The sequence below is a fragment of the Phyllobates terribilis genome, unplaced genomic scaffold (genome assembly GCF_046119375.1).
Source record: "Phyllobates terribilis strain yellow unplaced genomic scaffold, ASM4611937v1 Scaffold_1__5_contigs__length_1240528914, whole genome shotgun sequence".
In the NCBI taxonomy this organism is placed as follows: Eukaryota; Metazoa; Chordata; class Amphibia; order Anura; family Dendrobatidae; genus Phyllobates; species Phyllobates terribilis.
The window spans coordinates 908,729,536-908,753,171 of record NW_027362761.1 but is presented as its reverse complement, the minus strand read 5'-3'; the positions used below and the strand labels follow the sequence as shown (position 1 = coordinate 908,753,171).

The window sequence follows — 23,636 nt, the reverse complement described above, 5'->3', positions numbered from 1 at the left end:
CTCCAGAGATTATTGTAAATAAAAGGGACATTACCAGTGTGATGTGTAATGGCCGCTCTCTGCAGGGCTGTGTGTGATTAGAAGGGCTCACTCGCATTAGCGTACAAATCAGGCGAGTGCAATGCGAGAAAAAAAATCACTTTGCACTCTGACCAATGTTATTCAATGAGTCAGTGCTGATCTGCGAGTTTTTCCTCGGCTGTAATCGGCTTAGGAAAAAATTGCAGAATGCTGCAAGTGACCACATATATATTGGATGAGACTGTGAACAGCGGTGCCGTCAGTAACCATAACGCTCATCATCAGAGTTGGCGAGTCGCGCTGCCCTCTGTGAGACTTGGCGACTCTGATGAGCGGTAACGTTACAGACGTCACCGCTGATCAGAGCTGCCGGGTCTTGTGGAGCGCAGCGTGAGCCGGGAGTGGCTGCTGCTAAAAGCCTATGGAGACTCAGAACAAGAATCCACAGGCTTTTAACGACAGAATTGGGGAACGTCGAGGGAAGCGCTGGACTACATCGAACCTGCGGGGGACCCAAATTTTCGAATAAATTGGTGAACTAGAGACAGTTTCTTGTTTGCATCTCTAAAGTTTTATGTTTTTCAGGTTTCCATTTTTGGACTACGTCATATTCCATGGACCTGCTTTTTTTTTTTTTTTTTTTTTTTAATAAAGTAGTGAACCAGGGAAAGTGTGACATCAACCCCAAGCCCCATTACCCAGATTGCCAACGCACCAAAGCAATAGGGGAGAGCGAAGGCGAAGCGTCAGAAATGGGAGCATCTCATGAGATGCGCCACTTCTGGGGCAGCAGCAGGCTTGTATTTTTAGGCTAGGAAGGGGCCAATAATCAGGGACATCCCAGCCTGATAATATCAGCTCACAGCTGTCTGCTTTACTTTTGCTAGTTTCATAAAATACGGGGGACCCCACGTCATTTTTTTATTTGGTTAAACAAGCCTAAAAAACTGTAGAATAAACGCCACATGAAAGGCAATAAAGGGTGCAATTTTATAATATCTAGGAGGCTTGTGAAATTATATATCTACAGGAAATTAGCTATTCTATCTATTCTATATATATATACAATCTATCTCTCTAATATCTATCTATCTATGTATTTATTATATATCTAATATCTTTCTATCATCTATCTATCTATACATTTATATAAGATTTCTTCATTTAAGTTACATAGAGCATTATAGTATGTAAAAGATGTTGTTAAAAATGCATTGCATACGCATTTCATTGGGACATCATTGATGCTAGGAGAGGAAAAAAAATAAAGATCACACACTCGCATAACATATGTCTTACTTTCGTTCTGAAAATCGGAGCAATTTTTTTATATGCAGATGTGAGGGAACCTTAACTGACAGATCTGTAGGTTTCTCACAGGCAGACAGTGGTGCAATAGTGTTACATTACAGCAGAGCCGTGAGAGCTGCAGCTGCTAATGTGTTTGTTATGAGACAAAGTTCAGTTCTTCGGTCCTGTGTTAGTTACATGGCTCACACTGGTAACTCCTCCTTTCATTTAAAATAAGCTCGAGAGTCAGATTTTCATGCAGATCAGAGTCCGGCCCATAATCTTTAACAGTTCATTTACATATAAGAAAAATGTGAATTCCTCTGGAAGAAGACATCATATCGCAGATATCAAGGTTATCAATTTATTCAGCTTCCTATTACTTACATGCCCATTTAGACAGCTTTTGAGGGTTGATCCAACCAACAGATTCCCTTTAAGGGCTACTTGGATTATCATTATATACACAGGTAAATTATGGAAATTATGTAACTATAGTACCTGGACACTGATCATACCTAAACCACTGGGTCCTGGAGCAAGACCAGAAACTGCAGATTTCTGCTTGCCAGCTCCATAAGGATGAAACACGTATAGAGAAAAATCAGACATGCATGCTGTGAAGCTCAGCCCTGACGAGTTGCTGCTTGAACTGGTAAGATCTGATTGGCTACTGCTGTGCCGTGTTCTTCCTAGAGGGCTTCCCAGCCCGGGGGATGGTCCTGGAAATTTGTAAATTAGAATATCATGAAGCCTCTATTTTGAAAGGAAGAATCAAATGCAAAATTGTTTACAAAGTGCAATATACAGTGCGTACCTGCTGTTCCTAGTTTGTTCAGGGCCGGTTTTGATCCACTCGGCATTGAGAGATTACCAACGCTGGAATCTGAAGGATGTGTTACTCCTAGTGTTTCTAGTTCACTTCGATTTGAGGAGAACACAAGGTCTAATGATGGAAGCTTCAGCATGCATTCAACACGTGAGACTGGTAGGCAGCTAAACTTAATCTGGGAGGGCTGAAGAAGATAAAATAATAATCTAAACTCATTTACTAAATCTTTTACAAAAGTCATTTCACTAAGATTCTGAATTCCCAAACTCCCACTGATCCCTAAAACAAATGAATAAATGTTGCATTAAAGGTGTTTTCTTTTTACATTATGTGTATAAGTCACATTGAGGAACATTACTTTCTATTGCACTATTGTCTCTAGCGGAGATGACTCCATAAACGAGTTTAGCATGTAGTCATATGACCATGCTCCCGATCCAAGACGTCTGCTTATGTGATGTCTTCTAAGTTCAACATGTGAATACATCCCTTTCCCTGTAGTACTAAATATCACTCATCACATCCCTTTCCCTGTAGTACTAAATATCACTCATCACATCCCTCTCCCTGTAGTACTAAATATCACTCATCACATCCCTCTCTCTGTAGTACTAAATATCACTCATCACATCCCTCTCTCTGTAGTACTAAATATCACTCATCACATCCCTCTCCCTGTAGTACTAAATATCACTCATCACATCCCTCTCCCTGTAGTACTAAGTATCACACATCACATCCCTCTCCCTGTAGTACTGAATATCACTCATCACATCCCTTTCCCTGTAGTACTAAATATCACTCATCACATCCCTCTCCCTGTAGTACTAAATATCACTCATCACATCCCTCTCCCTGTAGTACTAAATATCACTCATCACATCCCTCTCCCTGTAGTACTAAGTATCACACATCACATCCCTCTCCCTGTAGTACTGAATATCACTCATCACATCCCTTTCCCTGTAGTACTAAATATCACTCATCACATCCCTCTCCCTGTAGTACTAAATATCACTCATCACATCCCTCTCTCTGTAGTACTAAATATCACTCATCACATCCCTCTCTCTGTAGTACTAAATATCACTCATCACATCCCTCTCCCTGTAGTACTAAATATCACTCATCACATCCCTCTCCCTGTAGTACTAAGTATCACACATCACATCCCTCTCCCTGTAGTACTGAATATCACTCATCACATCCCTTTCCCTGTAGTACTAAATATCACTCATCACATCCCTCTCTCTGTAGTACTAAATATCACTCATCACATCCCTCTCTCTGTAGTACTAAATATCACTCATCACATCCCTCTCCCTGTAGTACTAAATATCACTCATCACATCCCTCTCCCTGTAGTACTAAGTATCACACATCACATCCCTCTCCCTGTAGTACTGAATATCACTCATCACATCCCTTTCCCTGTAGTACTAAATATCACTCATCACATCCCTCTCCCTGTAGTACTAAATATCACTCATCACATCCCTCTCTCGGTAGTACTAAATATCACTCATCACATCCCTCTCCCTGTAGTTCTAAGTATCACACATCACATCCCTCTCCCTGTAGTACTAAATATCACTCATCACAAGGTTCTAGTCTCCAGGTTCTAGTCTCCACGGCTCTCTGCTCATCCCATTTATTCCCTGGTTCTTAAAAGGTCCCTGTTTAAAATACTGAACAACAGCTAATGCAGAAACAGTAAGTAAAAAAAACATCAGAGAAATCTCTCAATACCAGATCTATGATATTTGAGGCAAAGTTTTTGATGACAATTATTCAAATTCAATTAAACAAGTTCATAAGAAAAACATGTTCTTAGCTTGGCTTTTTTATACACTGCTCAAAAAAATAAAGGGAACACTTAAACAAGAGAATATAAATCAAACTTCTGTGAAATCAAACTGTCCACTTAGGAAGCAACACTGAAACACCGAAACCCCGATGTAAGCGTTCAGCGCAGGATAAATGTGAGCAGAGCCATACTGCTAACTTTGGGAGGCAGAATGAACAAATCAACAGCGGGTTTTATTTTTTTTAGCATTGGTTTTGTTTTTTATGCCGTTCCTCGTGTGGTATAAGTGATTAGTCAACTTTATTTTTTATGTCGGCCCAATTATAGCGATACCAGATTTACACTGCTCAAAAAAATAAAGGGAACACTTAAACAACAGAATATAACTCCAAGTAAATCAAACTTCTGTGAAATAAAACTGTCCACTTAGGAAGCAACACTGATTGACAATCAATTTCACATGCTGTTGTGCAAATGGAGTAGACAATAGATGGAAATTATTGGCAATTATCAAGACAAGCTCAATAAAAGGAGTGGTTCTGCAGGTGGGGACCACAGACCACATCTCAGTACCAATGCTTTCTGGCTGATGTTTTGGTCTCTTTTGAATGTTGGTTGTGCTTTCACACTCATGGTAGCATGAGACAGACTCTACAACCCACAGAAGTTGTTCAGTTAATGCAGCTCATCCAGGATGGCACATCAATGCGAGCTGTGGCAGGAAGGTTTGCTGTGTCTGTCAGCGTAGTGTCCAGAGGCTTGGGGCGCTACCAGGAGACAGGCCAGTACACCAGGAGACATGGAGGGGGCCGTAGGAGGGCAACAACCCAGCAGCAGGACCGCTACCTCCGCCTTTGTGCAAGGAGGAACAGGAGGAGCACTGCCAGAGCCCTGCAAAATGACCTCCAGCAGGCCACAAATGTGCATGTGTCTGCACAAACGGTTAGAAACCGACACCATAAGGGTGGTGTGAGGGCCCGACGTCTACAGATGGGGGTTGTGTTCACAGCCCAACACCGTGCAGGACGCTTGGCATTTGCCACAGAACACCAGGATTGGCAAAGTTGCCACTGGCGCCCTGTGCTCTTCACAGATGAAAGCAGGTTCAAACTGAGCACATGTGACAGACGTGACAGTCTGGAGATGCTGTTGAGAGCGATCTGCTGCCTGCAACATCCTTCAGCATGACTGGTTTGGCAGTGGGTCAGTAATAGTGTGTGGTGGCATTTCTTTGGAGGGCCGCACAGCGCTCCATGTGCTCGCCAGATGTAGCCTGACTGCCATTAGGTACCGAGATGAGATCCTCAGACCCCTTGTGAGACCATATGTTGGTGCGGTTGGCCCTGGGTTCCTCCTAATGCAGGACAATGCCAGACCTCATGTGGCTGGAGTGTGTCAGCAGTTCCTGCAAGATGAAGGTATTGAAGCTATGGACTGGCCCACCCGTTCCCCAGACCTGAATCCGATTGAGCACATCTGGGACATCATGTCTCACTCCATCCACCAACGTCACATTGCACCACATACTGTCCAGGTGATGGCGGATGCTTTAGTCCAGGTCTGGGAGGAAATCCCACAGGAGACCATCCACAACCTCATCAGGAGCATGCCCAGGCGTTGTAGGGAGGTCATACAGGTACGTGGAGGCCACACACAATACTGAGACTCATTTTGACTTGTTTTAAGGACATTACATCAAAGTTGGATCAGCCTGTAGTGTGTTTTTCCACTTTCATTTTGGGGGTGACTCCAAATCCAGGCCTCCATTGGTTAATACATTTGATTTCCATTGATGATTTTTGTGTGATTTTGTTGTCAGCACATTCAACTTTGTACAGAACAACGTACTCAATGAGAATATTTCATTCATTCAGTTCTAGGATGTGTTATTTGAGTGTTCCCTTTATTTTTTTGAGCAGTGTATTAAACATGGTAATGACCTGTCATAAAGCTGGAAAAGCATATAATCTCTACATAAAAAATATAAAACATACCTGAACTCTAACATACACAACCACATCAACAGGAAACGATGAGTAAGCGGATGTTGAAGATGACACCAATGAAGTTGTTGATTCCTCTAGGGGATCCTGGAGGTCAAATTGCCCAATATCTTCATCTTGGGTGCTTACCGCTGTTAGCAAAAAAATATGCATTTGCCACATTAATTCTACATATAGATATAGGAAAATATGTTGGGGTGGGAATCACAGGACATCAATATGAATAGGTCATCTGTGTTGGGTTCTCCACTGTGTCAGACACACTCTTTGCTTCTACCCACTATTCAGAATAACAGAGACTAGAGTGACTTTCCTTTACAACTTTAAAATGCCCTAATAGAGGCAACAGACAATACCAAGATAAGTTAGCATGGAAAAATATCTTTAATTATCACAAGCTTCCAAAACACATGATCATGACGCCAAAAGTCTACCTGCATAGTTTCTTTCAATGGGTGTGATTGGTATAGTTTCCAAAGCTTTCTCTAAAAAGTCAAGCAGATTTGGACTGATGACCATTTCTTCCGGTAGTGACTGTAAGGCGACCCAGGCATATAACTTTGCCGTTTTCACTCCACTTCCCTTTCCTTTAGCTGCAAAGTAAAAAATATATTACTAATGCTGAAGCCACTAATGAAACATAAAATGGTAAACTTTAATATTTAGCTTGCACAACCTGACCCTTATTCTCCAGGTAATAGGGCAGGACAAAGAACAAACTCCCCTGAGAGACATACTGGGGGAGATTTATTAAAACTGGTGCACCACTCTCTTTTCCCTATGCAAGAGTTGTGACATTTAGCAGCAGAGTGCATGTCCTGAAATCAAATACAGCTTTATATAAATGCTTAAGCTTTTTAGGTAAAACCTGGCCCAATTCAGTGGAATCTCATACATTCATGCAGTTGCAATGATCCTCATTAAATGTATAAGCTTAAAATATTCCCAAAGCGTGAAGGTAATACATGAAGGCAATGGTAAGATATCTTATTAATCCACTGATTATGAGCAACCACAGAATGATGGGAAGTAATGCACCACTCCTAAACAATCCTATAAGGCTACAGTCCCACTATCAGTATTTGGTCAGTATTTCACATCAGTATTTGAAAGCCAAAACCAGGAGTGGGTGATAAATACAGAAGTGGTGATGTGTTTCTATTATACTTTTCCTCTGATTGTTCCTCACCTGGTTTTGGCTTACAAATACTGATGTGAAATACTGACCAAACACTGAACGTGTGACCGTAGCAGTAGTCTATTTACTAGTGCAATAGGGCTACGCTGCGGTCAATCACGGGATTCCTGTACTGATGACAATCTAAACCAGTTTCTCAAACTCCAGTCCTCACGACCACCCAAGACATAATATTTCAGTATTTCCTTAGTATTGCTCAGGTGATGGAGTTATTATCAATGCATCATAAATTCCTACAGGTTCTCTCAGCTGTGCAATACTATGGAAATCCTGAAAACATGATCTGTTCGGGGCAGTGAGGACTGGAGTTTGGGAAATACTGCCCTAATAGATAGCACTATTATTTTGTAAATTATTTAGGAGCTATGATAAAAGATTCTTAAAAGGAATCTGTCACCAGGATTTGCCACCTAATCTGAGAGCAGCATAATGTAGAGACATAGACCCTGATTCCAGTGATGTATCACTTACTTGGCTGCTGATTGTAGTTTTGATAAAATCACTGTTGAGCAGAAGATCATCATTAGAGGACTAGTAAACCTGTTGCCAGGTAGTCAAGCATATTCATGAGCTCAGTATAACCCTGCCTTCAACAGTGATTGGTAGCTTTCTGCCTATGCACAGTGTACACAGAAATCTGCCAATCAGTGGTGTGGGAGAGGTTAAACAAAGCTCAGCATTCAGAGAACTGGTAGATCTGCAGCAGATAAAACAGTGATTTTATCAAAATGACAGCAGCCAGTAAGTGCATCTGCCCTTACATTATGCTGTGCTCAGATGGGATAGCAAAAACGACAGATTCCCTTTAAACGAGAAATATTATTCTTCTACACAACACATGTGTAGAACAATTTTTGAAAACTTGAAATGATTTGTTATTTGATAGTTGCCCACACACCTTAGAAAGCGGTCCATTCATCCAACAGCGATTCCTCCTGACTCCTCAATACACAAGTACACTTAGCTGGGACAAGTGTGCATGTGCTCTCAATGGAGAAAGTGACATTGATAGCTACAAGACACTGCTAGTGGTGGTTTCATGGTTTATCATGCGAGGGGATTAAAATACTGAAATCAATGATAACAGATCCTCCCACGCACACTCTCCCCCTGATATCTGCCATCTATGAAGTCGGGACACCCACATACACATAGATGGTAAGCCGTACAATAGTGAAGCTATCAAAAATGGCTTCCACTTTCATATCACTATTCTGGTGTGAAAACAATCCATCATTCATGTTTTATAGAAGTATTGGCTAAGATTTGTGGTGTAACATAAGGCACCACTGAATTTGATGACTGGGGGTCGTTATGCCTTGCCAAGCTCCATCACAGCCCACTTTGTTGGAGCAGGGCAAAATAGAGCGGAATCATCAAAAGTCACAAAATGTTTGCACAGCCTCATGATGTTACTAAATTTTGAGACTTTTCAAAGCTTTTTATGCCAGAATTTTGGCGTAAAAGCCTTAACGAATCAGAGCCTGTCTTTGTCATACAGTTGAACACATACAGTTATATGAAAAAGTTTGGGCACCCCTATTAATCTTAAGCTTAATGTTTTATAAAAATTGGTGTTTTTGCAACAGCTATTTCAGTTTGATATATGTAATAACTGTTGGACACAGTAATGTTTCTGCCTTGAAATGAGGTTTCTTGTACTAACAGAAAATGTGCAATCTGCATTCAAACAAAATTTGACAGGTGCATAAGTATGGGCACCTCACCAGAAAAGTGACATTAATATTTAGTAGATCCTCCTTTTGCAAAAATAACAGCCTCTAGTCGCTTCCTGTAGCTTTTAATGAATTCCTGGATCCTGGATGAAGGTATTTTTGACCATTCCTCTTTACAAAACAATTCCAGTTCAGTTAAGTTTGATGGTCACCGAGCATGGACAGCCCTCTTCAAATGATCCCACAGATGTTCAATGATATTCAGGTCTGGGGACTGGGATGGCCATTCCAGAACATTGTAATTGTTCCTCTGCATGAATGCCTGAGTAGATTTGGAGCGGTATTTTGGATCATTGTCTTGCTGAAAGATCCATCCCCTGCGTAACTTCAACTTTATCACTGATTCTTGAACATTATTGTCAAGAATCTGCTGATACTGAGTGGAATCCATGCGTCCCTCAACTTTAACAAGATTCCCGGTGCCGGCATTGGCCACACAGTCCCAAAGCATGATGGAACCTCCACCAAATTTTACTGTGGGTAGCAAGTGTTTTTCTTGGAATGCTGTGTTTTTTTGCCGCCATGCATAACGCCTTTTTGTATGACCAAACAGCTCAATCTTGGTTTCATCAGTCCACAGGACCTTCTTCCAAAAAGAAATTGGCTTCGCCAAATGTGCTTTTGCATACCTCAGCCGACTCTGTTTGTGGCGTGCTTGCAGAAACGGCTTCTTTCGCATCACTCTCCCATACAGCTTCTCCTTGTGCAAAGTGCGTTGTATAGTTGACCGATGCACAGTGACACCATCTGCAGCAAGTTGATGCTGCAGCTCTCTGGAGGTGGTCTGAGGATTGTCCTTGACTGATCTCACCATTCTTCTTCTCCGCCTTTCTGATGTTTTTCTTGGCCTGCCACTTCTGGGCTTAACAAGAACTGTCCCTGTGTTCTTCCATTTCTTTACTATGTTCCTCACAGTGGAAACTGACAGGTTAAATCTCTGAGACAGCTTTTTGTATCCTTCCCCTGAACAACTATGTTGAATAATCTTTGTTTTCAGATCATTTGACAGTTGATTTGAGGAGCCCATGATGCCATTCTTCAGAGGAGATTCAAACAGGAGAAAGAACAACTTGCAAGTGGCCACTTTAAGTAGCTTTTCTCATGATTGCATACACCTGGCTATGAAGTTCAAAGCTCAATGAGGTTACAAAACAAAAAAAAAGTGCTTTAGTAAGTCAGTAAAAAGTAGGTAGGAGTATTTAAAACAAGAAAATGATAAGGGTGCCCATACTTATGCACCTGTCAAATTTTGTTTGAATGCAGATTGCACATTTTCTGCTAGTACAATAAACCTCATTTCAAGGCAGAAACATTACTGTGTCAAACAGTTATTACATATATCAAACTGAAATAGCTGTTGCAAAAACACCAATTTTTATAAAAATTAAGCTTAAGATTAATAGGGGTGCCCAAACTTTTTCATATAACTGTATTTTAACAGCTAAGCGCTCCAAATGAGCCATTCACTTGTTTTGTTTGATTTTGTGCCCAAATACTGCCATGATGTAGGCCAGACCGTGTCCACAATGACTCCATCAGGTCCATTTAAAAGAGTGGTTCCATCACGGCTCCTGTTGGAATACAGTTTTTAGGCGATTCTGAGAGAAACTCTGACATAGTTCTCAGTTGAAAGTACTGGATAAGTGTGAACCTAGACTAACAGGTTGCAATTGTCCCCTATCCATATGTATGTACTGTATGTATACTGCTATTTTTTACCATCCGAAGCCAGACCAAACAATATAGGTATTCAGTTACATCCTGCTTTAGCGGCATTTGTTCTTGTTGCAGATCACAGTAAAAAAAAAAATGTAGGCCAAAATTGTGAAAGAAACATAGCCATAAGCTGAAATATATCTGATGAATTCAATCTTCCAGCAGAAGAATGATCTCATTTAGCTTTTGCTGTTAAAATAAATATGGTACATTTTTCAGCAGTGTAAGGGAAACAGTCATGCTATGTAAAATGTAAAGAGAATGTTACAACTCTACATGATCGATCATGGAGGTTTACAAATCATTAATGATGAAAGAACGTACAATGAAAGTTGTTCCAGACACAATAGACAAAGTACCTGAGGGGATGGGTGGGGGAGGGGGTGGTAATAAGGTGTTAGTCTTGCTGTGGATAGTACTAGGTAAAGGAGATGTTGCAGTATCTTTCATACCATACAGCTTTGATTCTTTTGAAAGGGTTCTTGGCAAAGATGATCCTCTTGAAGCATTTGGCGATTCGGTCTTTAGTGTTTTCGAGTTATAGTGCAGCTAAACAGAAGGACATTATCATTTCATTTCACATCGTTGGATATTATCATTTCATTTCACAAAGTTGAAGACCATTCTAATTTTCTGTAGATAAGACACCGCAGCATTCAATCCCAGAACACTGAGCACTTAAAACCGAAAACTTAAAAGGCTTGTTCAGCGTTTTCCTAGGCTTTGGTTGTAATAAAATAACAAATGGAGCCATACTCATCTACTGTCACCCTGTGCATCCATTGCAAGGCGCTTCAGTGGATTAAAAACGCTGACTGTGCAGACCAGATGTTACAAGACCACCAAAGCCTGTGACTGGTGGCAGCGGTCAGCTGAGTGAAGCAGCGCGTCATGAGAGAAATCTCTGATTATGCGCTGTTCCAGTCACAGGATTCAGTGACAATGAGACGGTGCAGTTATCACTAACGATGCTGGCATGCAAACCTTGGAGATAAATTTATGGGGTTGACAACAGGTGACATAGAATCCCAGTATTTTATAACAACCCATGCATGAAAAAAACATTTAACGCTTGACAACCCCTTTAAAGGGAACCGGTCACATCCAGAAATGCAATTTATCTAGATATAGGGTTAATCTTCAAATAAATAGCGTTTAAATCCTGTGCAGTCGGCTTACTGGAGCAGTCGCTACAGGGAGAAAATTAGGTTATATTCTCCCTGCAGTCTAAAAAATAAAAGTCCTTATGTCTGTAATATTGTAAAAATATCTTTAATATATCTATAACCCTGGTTTGAGAGAGAAATGGGTGTCAATACGGCTGTATCAATTTGCAACACTAAAAAAAATAAAGGAAAAACAGCACATCCATATTCCATAAAATTAATCTCCTATACTAAATGTCCATTACAAAATGCTCAGCAATAATCCTCCACATGATGACCTAACACATTTCTGACATTATTGCCCCTTAATTGTACACTTAAGGGCGCAATAACACCAGAAACGCGTCAGTGATTTCATCATGTGGAGGATCAGTGCTGAGCATTTTATAATGGACATTTAATAATAAAGATTCATTTGAAGAAATATGGATGTGCTGTCTCTCCTCTGTTTTTCCAGTGTTCCTCCAGCCATTCTCTCTCGGGGTGGAAAGCGGTTAATTACCACCCTCTATACTGTGAGCGTGCTGCAATCGCTCCACACCACTTTGATTGATGATAGCCTCCTTTGCACAAATATGTTGTAGAAAAACCTACAAGAAGCAAAATGAACAAAAACTGCTGTAAATAAATAAAAAGCAAGTGCATTTATATAAAATAGGGTTCTTAGTAACACTGTTTTTGATCAAAAATAGTATGAAAGCTATCCCACCAACGACAAGGTAAACCCGTTCGGGATAGAACCTACTCTGTCTAATATTAAAAACCTTACCATGTGTCAAAGTTGACCTCAATGTGTGAATAAGGGCAGACAAAGGACTGGGTCCTTTTTTATATAAATGCACTTGCTTTTTATTTATTTACAGCAGTGTTTATGTTCATTTTGCTTCTTGTAGATTTTTCTGATTCATGGCCATTGTGAAACATGCATTTATGTGCTGCATATATACCAACTTAAACCAAGCTCAAATTTTGTGCCTTTTTAAATACGCTGTAGAGCAGACTGACAATCAAAGTGCAGGATGCTGATTATAATCACGCTCATAGTATTGCGAGCAGTGACTGTAACCACTCCCTGCATCGCGCCAAAGACTGGAAGCAAACAACTGCAGGGAGAAGAAACGTCATTTTCTCCCTGTAGTTGCGCTTCCAGTAAGCCGGCTATGCAGGATTTAAATGCTATTTACTTGCAAATTAACTCTATATCTGCAGGTAAATAGCATTTATGAATGTGACAGGTTCATTTCAAGTCCATTATATAATGATTGTGAATGGTACTAAAAAAAACCTCACCCAAGAGGTCTCCTCATTCACCATGCAGATATACATCAAACTGGTAAGGGCATGCATATTAAAACATGCTGCTTACTATAGGGTGGATGGAGCCTGTGCATCATCTTCTCCCCACACCTTTTTTTTTTTCCATTTTTTCTTCCCTTTTCTTTGTTCAGTCATTCCCTTATTCTTTTCCCCATTCCCAATTTTGCTAACGGCCTATGTAATTCCCCAAGAATATATTTTTCGAGGAGACAATTTAATTTCACAGAGAGGCAGAAAAAAACTACAGTAATCTCAGTAATCTACTCCCATTGCATTATTCCATTAAGTATACGGCTATCATAACAGAAATATACTAACACCCTTCATGGACTTATCGGACCACTTCTTCATCTGCTTAAATGAGAACACTGTAGATCTGGACAACACTGACCATGTCAGCTCCAACTATGATCACCTACCATTACAGATGAGCGGATCGATTTAGCGGGACTGCGGTCCCGTGTCCAGGTCAATGGTATCTGGCAGCTAGATGGGAGATCCATGAATCTCTGAGCTGTCACCGTACCTGCCACAGCATTTGATTTGTCAGGGCTGGTGCAATGTCATCTGTGTGACGTGACTGGAGTTCCGCAAATCGACTGCTCATCTCTACCTACCATCTCTGATCCAACCCTATGTTGCCCTCTTCTCTATCGTGTCTGTTGCTTTTACTTTGCCCCTTTCATTGTTTCAAAAATGATGTTGAAAAATGTTCAATGAAAACATAAAAATAAAAAAATCAACATGTTGCTTAAATGTTTTATAAACAGTTGTATGGATAGAACAAAGTTCAATAACAGAATAGAGTATTGAAGACCAGCATGATGGGGGCTGCTAGCATATTACCACACAATATTACTGTAGACATATGGAGACAGTTAGACCAATGCCAAGTTGAATATTTTGCAGCCAGAAAATCAGAGTGGTACAATATTAATAGCATGAGTACACTATTAATAAGTGAGTGGCTCATGCCAATAGCTAAGCCAGCCCCCTTCTCTGTCACGGTCGATGCGCAAACAGAGATTAGCTATGGATAATGAGTAAGTCAGGCAGACCCCTTCACACAGAAAAATGACACAAGTAGACACAGGAAACTCTCTCCTATGTGGTGCACAAACCAGAAGTATGGCTGCCAGGACGGGACCAATATCTAGAGAACAGTGTACCATTGTAAATACAAGAATATTAGTACGTTTTTTTGTGTATTTATTGCCCTAAGAAAATAAAAAAATGTTTTTGAAATGGAAAAACCTTCTAAAAAACAGTCTAATGTCCACTTACTAGTCTACCGGTCCACGCCATCACCAAATATTAAAGTACCTCTCCATAGATGATATATATTTTACCAAGCAACGATGTTCATATAAATGGCCATAGCCATGTAGTTTGTTCATACAGAACTTACCTTCACATCAACCCCAGGAATATAAAAGACTGTGGTTTCAGAGTCACATGTTTTCGTTTGTAGAGATGATGGCACTTTCTTCCCAGCCAGCAAGTGAGTTGTAGATGCATAATTATTTTGAAACTTTTTCTTCTTAGATGGGGAGTCTTGATCAAGACTTCGAGAGCTTCTGTCATAGCTGCTGCGCAAACAATAAAGAGGATGCGCTCTGTAAATGGTACACGTAGGAGGATAGTCCAGCAAATATATTAGCATGTAAGTGTCTTTATGGCCGTTTATTGATTGAAAAAAAAAAATGATATATAAAAATAGTACTAAGGCTTATAAAAGTGAAATTACCATCATTCTCATAATATAAAAAATCAGCACAAATTACTCAAAAAAACTGATACAATATTAATATACAGCAATATACAATATTAATAAGAGTAGTGTATTACTCTGATCGATGAAAAAATAGCTATAAAAAATGTGAAATCAGAATCTATATTGTATTCCCATACTGTAAAAAGATCTATGTATGTTTTTGCAAAGATTCACTAGGGTTTAAAATGAGCCCTTACATATCTATTTGGCTTTTCAACATGTGCTAGTTGATTAAAGGGGTTGTCCAGGACTGATATAAGAGACCTCAGTCACTTTGAGTGACTGCAGACTTCCGAATCGTGGCAGCGATCACTGCGCACACAGTCAGGATTCCCCGATATTGTCAGTGCAAGTAGGCAGTCATGTGACTGCATGTATGCGATTTGCCGGATATGTCTAGTCGGCTTGTGACCACAGGTATGCAAATCACATACATGCGGTCACCTGAGCGCTCGCTTACGATATGTGCAAACAGTCAGTAAACAATGTGGATTGGAAACCGCAGCGTTCTACATTGCAAGCAAAGTGGATGGGATTTCATGAAATCCCATGCCCACTATGCGCACGGTGTCTCTGTGCACCTGCGGCTCACCCGCGGACACGGACATGCAGCGCGCTGTAGCGCCGGCGTCCCTGCCCTCTGCTAGGCAGGGACGCTGTTCCCCTCACCTCCCTGCTCCGTGCCCGGCGTCCTCCTCCCGCTCTGCTGGCAGCGCGCGCTCCTTCCCGTCCACTGTGCTTAGGGCGCGCGCGCGCGCTCTCCCTCCCTCTTAAAGGGGCCGCGCGCGCCGTCCTAAGGAGTCCCCGGCCAATGGCCGGAGGACTTCACCATATATAAGGCACCTCCTCCAAAATGGAGGTGCCCGAGCAATGTTGTTGCACTGTTCACTACTCTGCTTCAGCCCTCAGGTCCCGTTACCAGTTACCTGCCAGTTACCTGCCAGCTACCTGCCTGCTAGTCTGAGGTCCGACGGTCTGCCTTACTACTCCTGTCAGTCTGTCTAAGGACCAGCCTGCCCGCTCACCTGGGAGCGCACATCAGCCACCTGCCTGCTTGCCTGAGGTCCGACGGTCTGCCTTCCAACTCCTGTCAGTCTGTCTATGGACCAGCTTGCCCGCTCACCTGGGAGCACACACCTGCTACCTGCCTGCTAGTCTACCTGGAGGCTCCGCCGTCACGTGCTGTGACCACCTGCCTGTCCAGTGACTTCTGCCCGCTCACCTGGGAGCACTCATCTGCCGCCTGTCTGTTGGTCTTCCTGGAGGCTCCGCCGTCACATGCTGTGACCACCCGTTCATCCAGAGACTCTCGCCTGCTCACCTGGGAGCTCACGTCTATCTTCAGCCGCCACAGGTCGTACCAACCCTTTATCTAGAGACTGCCCCGGTCACTTGCCGTGACCATCTGCCCGTTCATCCAGAGACTGCCCCGGTCACTTGCCGTGACCATCTGCCCGTCCATCCAGAGACTGCCCCGGTCACTTGCCGTGACCATCTGCCCGTTCATTCAGAGACTGCCCCGGTCACTTGCCGTGACCTCCAGCCTGTTCACTCAGAGACTGTCCCGGTCACCTGCTGTGACCTCCTGCCCGTCTTCCCTGGTCGCCACCCGCTCCCTTACAAGGACTGCCCCCTTGTATAGTAGCTCAGAGGTTCCGCCTCCCAGACCCGTTACAGTTTGCTCGGGCCATGGAACCCGGTGGCACCCAAGCTCCCTCGCTCTCGGATCTGTGTCATGAACTGTCCCGTCAAAGGTCCCAACAGGAGTCCATCCTGGGTCACCTGCGGAATGTCAATACTCGCCTGGACACTCTGACTGCTCCACCAGCAACCTCCGCCAGTGCCATGACTCGCAATCCGGCAGCTCCGCTGCCCACTAATACCATGGTATCCTACCCCGGACCCCGGCTTTCTGCACCTCCTCGCTTCGGAGGCGACTCCGCCCAGGCTCGGGGCTTCATAAATCAGTGCACCCTGCACTTTGAACTATTATCCCACCAGTTTAACTCCGACCGGGCCAAAATTGCATTCATCATGTCCCATCTCACCGGGGAGGCCCTGGCCTGGCTAAATCCTCTATGGGAGAGAGGAGACCCCCTGGTGTCCAACTTGCCTGCTTTTCTCACGGCTTTCCGGAAAGTCTTCAACGAACCCGGACGGAAGACCTCATCCGCATCATCACTGCTACGCCTCCGTCAGGGAAGTCTCACCGTGGGCCAATATGCCATACGGTTCCGTACCCTTGCCTCGGAGCTGGCCTGGGATAACGACGCTCTGGTATCCGTCTTCTGGGAGGGTCTGTCCGGCCGTATTAAAGATGAACTTGCCGGTCGGGACATTCCTACCACTCTCGATGACCTAATAACTCTTGCCACCCGGATTGACCTACGGTTCCAGGAGCGTGCCAAAGAGGTCACCCGTGAGAGGAGGTTACCATGTCTAGCTCCTACTTTTCAGAAACCCGTCACTCCCTCCGTCTCTACCCAGGTACACTCTCCTGAGTCTATGCAGGTTGACCAGACCAAGATGGTCAAAACCCGTCAGGACTTACGCCGTGCCGAAGGGAGCTGCTTCTACTGTGGCAGTAAGGAGCACCGGATCCGTGCCTGCCCGGAGAGGTCGGGAAACGCCTGTGTCTAGGTTCGCTCAGAGAGGTCAACCTAGACAAGAATAAATCCTCTCCATCTCTGCTGCTGTCAGTCTCAATCGTCTGCGGGGAGAACCGTTATTTCGAACTAGCCCAACTTGACTCTGGAGCAGCCGGGAATCTTATTTCACAGTCCCTGGTAGAGAAATACCGCATCCCCACCAAACCTCTGGCTGTACCCTTGTCTGTTGCTGCCGTGGATGGGGGCCTCTTACCACGCCCCATCCAACTCATCACTGAATCCATTACTCTGCAGGTGGGAATGCTGCATTCTGAGAGTATCTCCTTTCATGTTCTGCCTGGACTCTCTCACGCCCTCTTGCTAGGCCTACCTTGGCTCCAGAGACATGCACCCGTGCTTGACTGGCAGACCGGAGAAGTCCTTCGCTGGGGACAGGACTGCCATAATACCTGTCTGGTTCCCGTCCATCCCGTCCGTCCTTCTCCTACCCCAGCTAATCTACCTGGACTTCCGATTCCTTATTGGTCTTATGCTGATGTCTTTAATAAAAAGGAAGCAGAGACACTACCTCCTCACAGACCATACGACTGCCCTATCGACCTGTTACCTGGTACTACTCCTCCCCGTGGGCGTATTTATCCTTTATCCGCTGCTGAGACCCGGTCGATGTCCGAATATATTGAGGAGAATCTGGCCAGGGGATTCATCCGGAAATCTACCTCCCCGGCGGGAGCAGGCTTCTTTTTCGTCAAAAAGAAGGACGGCTCTCTCCGTCCCTGTATAGACTATAGAGGCCTTAACCAGATCACGGTGAAGAATAAGTACCCCCTTCCGCTCATTCCGGAGTTATTTGATCGTCTGAGGGGGGCTAGAATCTTCACCAAACTGGACCTCCGTGGGGCGTACAACCTGGTTCGTATCCGTCAGGGGGATGAATGGAAGACGGCATTCAACACCCGGGACGGCCACTATGAATATCTGGTAATGCCCTTTGGTCTCTGTAACGCTCCTGCCGTCTTTCAAGAGTTGGTCAATGACATCTTCCGGGACCTTCTCTACTCCTGCGTAGTGGTGTACCTGGACGACATCTTGGTCTTCTCTCTGGATCTCCAGACTCACCGGAGGGACGTTCGTCAGGTCCTGCTCAGGCTCAGGCAGAATCACCTCTTCGCTAAATACGAGAAATGCCTCTTTGAGCAGACCTCGCTTCCGTTTTTGGGCTACATTATTTCTCAGACCGGCCTACGAATGGATCCAGAGAAACTGTCTGCCATCGAGAAATGGCCTCGACCGGAGGGGTTGAAGGCCATTCAGCGATTCCTGGGCTTCGCCAACTACTACCGCCTCTTCATACCACACTTCTCTTCCCGGACTGCCCCAATTTCCGCGCTCACCCGTAAGGGTACTAATCCCAAAGAGTGGCCGCCCGAAGCAGAGGAGGCCTTTCTTTCCCTAAAACAGGCCTTCTCTTCCGCCCCGGTGCTGCATCGCCCGGACGGCAACAAGCAGTTCTTTCTGGAAGTTGACGCCTCCTCCTCTGGAGCCGGAGCGGTACTTACTCAAAAATCATCTTCCGGGAGAATGGTAACTTGTGGCTTCTTTTCCAAACTCTTCTCCTCTTCTGAGCGCAACTATTCCATAGGAGACCGAGAGTTATTGGCCATCAAACTGGCATTGGAGGAGTGGCGTTACCTACTCGAGGGGGCTCTTCACCCGGTAATAATTTACACTGACCACAAGAACTTGGCTTACCTCCAGCATGCCCAGAGACTTAACCCGCGCCAAGCCCGGTGGTCCTTGTTTTTTGCTCGCTTTGATTTTGTTCTTCATTTTCGCCCGGCTGACAAAAACGTCAAAGCAGATGCCTTGTCCCGATCCTTTCTGGTGTCCGATCTCGAGGAAGAACCTAAACATATCATCGATCCCGCCAGAGTAATGCAGGTGGCTCCCGTGAGCCTAAATCGTCTCCCTCCCGGTAAGACGTTCGTATCAGTACCTGATCGGGAGAAGATCCTACACTGGGGTCACTCGTCTAAACTAGCTGGCCACGCCGGTCAGAAAAAGACCCTCCAGCTTATTGCCCGGCACTACTGGTGGCCTACCCTGCACAAGGACGTAATAGACTTTGTTTCTGCCTGTGTGTCCTGCGCCCGCAACAAAGTCCCGAGACACCTGCCAGCCGGTCGCCTTCTTCCGCTTCCTGTGCCTGCTGCCCCCTGGCAGCATATTGCTATGGACTTCATAACTGATCTCCCCGTCTCTGCCGGTTGTACGGTCATTTGGGTGGTCGCTGACCACTTTTCCAAGATGGCTCACTTTATTCCCCTGCCTGGTCTCCCGTCTGCACCCGAGCTGGCTAAAGACTTTATCCGCCACATCTTCCGTCTTCATGGCCTGCCCCTCCACATCATGTCGGATCGTGGGGTACAGTTCACCTCACGTTTCTGGAGAGCCACTTGTAAACTGCTAGACGTCACCCTGGACTTCTCTTCCGCTTACCACCCACAGTCTAATGGTCAAGTGGAGCGGATCAATCAGAACCTGACCAGTTACCTCCGGCACTTCGTTAATGCCCATCATTCTGACTGGGTGGATCTCCTACCATGGGCCGAGTTCTCCTATAACAATCACGAGAGCGAATCCTCTTCCAAATCCCCGTTTTTTGTAGTCTTCAGTCAGCATCCTCGGATTCCTTTTCCTGTCTCCACCTCTGTGGACAACCCGGCTGCGGAATCTCTCGTTAGCAAATTTTCCTCCATTTGGGAGAGTACCCGATCCGCACTCCTTCAGTCGTCCGAACGGATGAAAAGACACGCTGACAAAAAACGCCTGGATCCTCCACAATTTCGTCCTGGAGATAAAGTCTGGCTCTCGTCTAAATATGTCCGACTCAAGATACCTTCTTACAAGTTAGGGCCTCGGTTCATCGGTCCTCTGGAGGTCATCAGTCAGATCAACCCGGTGGCCTATAAATTAAAACTCCCGGCCAACTTACGGATCCCTAACTCCTTCCATGTATCTCTCCTCAAACCTGTGGTACTTAACTCTTTTTCCAAGTCTACAGGTACGCCTCCTGCTCCGGTTTCTGCTGAGGACGAGTTTGAGGTAGAGAACATTCTTGCCACCAAAAGGGTAAGAGGAAAGACCTTTTTTCTAGTAGATTGGAGGGGGTTTGGTCCTGAGGAGAGAACGTGGGAGCCCCGGGAGAACATCCATGCCCCTCTTATCCTAGCTAAATTTCTGTCTGGCCTAAAAAAGGGGGGGCCTAAAGGGGGGGGGTACTGTAGCGCCGGCGTCCCTGCCCTCTGCTAGGCAGGGACGCTGTTCCCCTCACCTCCCTGCTCCGTGCCCGGCGTCCTCCTCCCGCTCTGCTGGCAGCGCGCGCTCCTTCCCGTCCACTGTGCTTAGGGCGCGCGCTCTCCCTCCCTCTTAAAGGGGCCGCGCGCGCCGTCCTAAGGAGTCCCCGGCCAATGGCCGGAGGACTTCACCATATATAAGGCACCTCCTCCAAAATGGAGGTGCCCGAGCAATGTTGTTGCACTGTTCACTACTCTGCTTCAGCCCTCAGGTCCCGTTACCAGTTACCTGCCAGCTACCTGCCTGCTAGTCTGAGGTCTGACGGTCTGCCTTACTACTCCTGTCAGTCTGTCTAAGGACCAGCCTGCCCGCTCACCTGGGAGCGCACATCAGCCACCTGCCTGCTTGCCTGAGGTCCGACGGTCTGCCTTCCAACTCCTGTCAGTCTGTCTATGGACCAGCTTGCCCGCTCACCTGGGAGCACACACCTGCTACCTGCCTGCTAGTCTACCTGGAGGCTCCGCCGTCACGTGCTGTGACCACCTGCCTGTCCAGTGACTTCTGCCCGCTCACCTGGGAGCGCTCATCTGCCGCCTGTCTGTTGGTCTTCCTGGAGGCTCCGCCGTCACATGCTGTGACCACCCGTTCATCCAGAGACTCTCGCCTGCTCACCTGGGAGCTCACGTCTATCTTCAGCCGCCACAGGTCGTACCAACCCTTTACCTAGAGACTGCCCCGGTCACTTGCCGTGACCATCTGCCCGTTCATCCAGAGACTGCCCCGGTCACTTGCCGTGACCATCTGCCCGTCCATCCAGAGACTGCCCCGGTCACTTGCCGTGACCATCTGCCCATTCATTCAGAGACTGCCCCGGTCACTTGCCGTGACCTCCAGCCCGTTCACTCAGAGACTGCCCCGGTCACTTGCCGTGACCTCCAGCCCGTTCGCTCAGAGACTGTCCCGGTCACCTGCTGTGACCTCCTGCCCGTCTTCCCTGGTCGCCACCCGCTCCCTTACAAGGACTGCCCCCTTGTATAGTAGCTCAGAGGTTCCGCCTCCCAGACCCGTTACACGCGCCTTTCCAGACTGCAGCATGTCAAATTCTCTTGCGGAGTAGCTAGTCTCCATAAGAGAAATTATATCAGTACAATGTATAGGATGCAGTGAATCAATAAAGTATGCTGCGTTCAAAACGCTGACAGCACGGATCGTGTGCATATAGCCTTACACCGGCAATTCCAGGGATTCTCAACAGTGTGTGCATAGATTCATAAGTCTGCAGATTTTTGTGTCAAGCCTGTACAACTTCTTTAAGGCTGAGACAACAGGGCAGCTTTAACCATGACACATTGCCTTAGCCAAAAAGCACTGCATACTACTGCTACATCGCAGCATAATGAAGGTAAATAGGGTTTCAAATGTGACCTGCAAGATAATGTGACCATGACAACTTAAAAAAGAAAAAAACAACCGCTTCCAACTTTTTGTGACTTGTTTGTTGTGGTACACTGGGTGTCGCAATGTGACCCCATTCACCTGCATTTCGCTGTGATGTAGCAGTGGTAATCAGCAATCGTTGGCTGTGTGACCTATGTGGACATCACCTTAATTGGCCTGTGTTTAGCAGACTACTGATTATTATTAAAATTACCGTCTCAAACTTATGTCATCATGATCTGGTTGTAGAGTTGTGGGGTGTAGCACACATTTTCCGCTGTCTATTTCCACTCTTATGTCTAGCTCAAAGTCTATGTTCCTTTCAGTTGCAGTGCTGGACACGTTTCGGCTGGATGGAGTAGATGGCCAACGCTCTGTAAACAGTTGATGAACTGCTGCAAATCCAGACGACTTCTTCCGGTTGTTTGGTCTGAGTGTCACAGAAATAGCATTACATCGTTGCTATGTAATTTCAACAACTTCTGAACAATTGGTTTAGAAACATACCTTTATGTGGATCTAGCAGCTTAATATGCTGACCTACGTAAGGCAGTATAGTATGAGGGCAGGTATGTACTGTTAGTAGCCAAAATGTCAAGCAAAAAAAAAAACTGAAGACAAATAGGGGCCAATTCATTAAGACTGGCGTTTTATACACCACTCTTAATAAAGGACTCGCTGGAGTACCATGCGCCAAATTCATCGGTGCATCTTTTGTGTCATTTTGGCTACTAAAGTATAGATATAATAGACTGGCTTCACATTGGGAAGCATTTCATGCTGACGTATCCACGATAAAAGGCATACTTGCATTAATAAACTCAAATAATAGATTCAGAAAAATAAGAAGCACAGCTGATCTTAACTTTGTGCTTAAAATACCTCTTTCTAGTTTGCACCTGAATCCAGGCCACTTACTGCGGTCTCCTGTAGATATACATCTTTTCTCTATCATGATCTTCCTCTTTTTCAGAGTCTTCTGATGATGAAGACGTAGTGTCTTCTCTCTTTTCTTCGGTCTGGAAAGGAATGCCTGGTGAAAAAACTTGTGGGGTGTTGGGGGAACTGAACACGGAATGTGAACCATCACTAATGGATGAGTAATGAGATGGACCATCAATGGAGACTGACAACAGATCAGCATCTACCTCCTCTGGAAACTGTGTCAAAGGGAAAACATAACAAAATACAGTTATAACACGTTTTACTTAAGTTTTTTCCCATGGCATCATTTAAGCAACTATCTGCTAGTGATGAAATAGAGCAAATACATAAAAAAGCAGCAGCAAGTAAAGTCCCAACAGATCTCCGCTATAACAAACACTGATTAGTGAGTAATGGAAGTGTGGGAACATGGCGAATTATGAGGCATTTCCAAACAGCGCACAGGAATGAAAACCAGCCACCGAGATCAAGTAAACAAGGTGCCAGAC

The 23,636-nt window shown here is 44.9% G+C and overlaps 1 protein-coding gene across 12 annotated transcripts in view; it reads right to left on the bottom strand.

The window, feature by feature from the left end:
- Positions 1-23,636, bottom strand: part of BLTP1 (bridge-like lipid transfer protein family member 1) — a 303,862-nt gene that overhangs the window by 19,203 nt on the left and 261,023 nt on the right. For 7 of the 12 annotated variants that reach the window (XM_073641272.1, XM_073641311.1, XM_073641342.1 and 4 more), the window contains 8 exons: positions 23,122-23,363; positions 22,418-22,633; positions 14,495-14,675; positions 10,963-11,152; positions 6,388-6,546; positions 5,945-6,084; positions 2,129-2,327; positions 1,830-2,033 (listed from right to left, as the gene is read on the bottom strand). In XM_073641272.1, coding sequence (XP_073497373.1) covers positions 1,830-2,033; positions 2,129-2,327; positions 5,945-6,084; positions 6,388-6,546; positions 10,963-11,152; positions 14,495-14,675; positions 22,418-22,633; positions 23,122-23,363 — 1,531 coding nt within the window. The remainder of the gene's footprint in view (positions 1-1,829; positions 2,034-2,128; positions 2,328-5,944; positions 6,085-6,387; positions 6,547-10,962; positions 11,153-14,494; positions 14,676-22,417; positions 22,634-23,121; positions 23,364-23,636) is intronic. The other 5 variants (XM_073641328.1, XM_073641346.1, XM_073641364.1 and 2 more) reach the window with 3 other exon arrangements.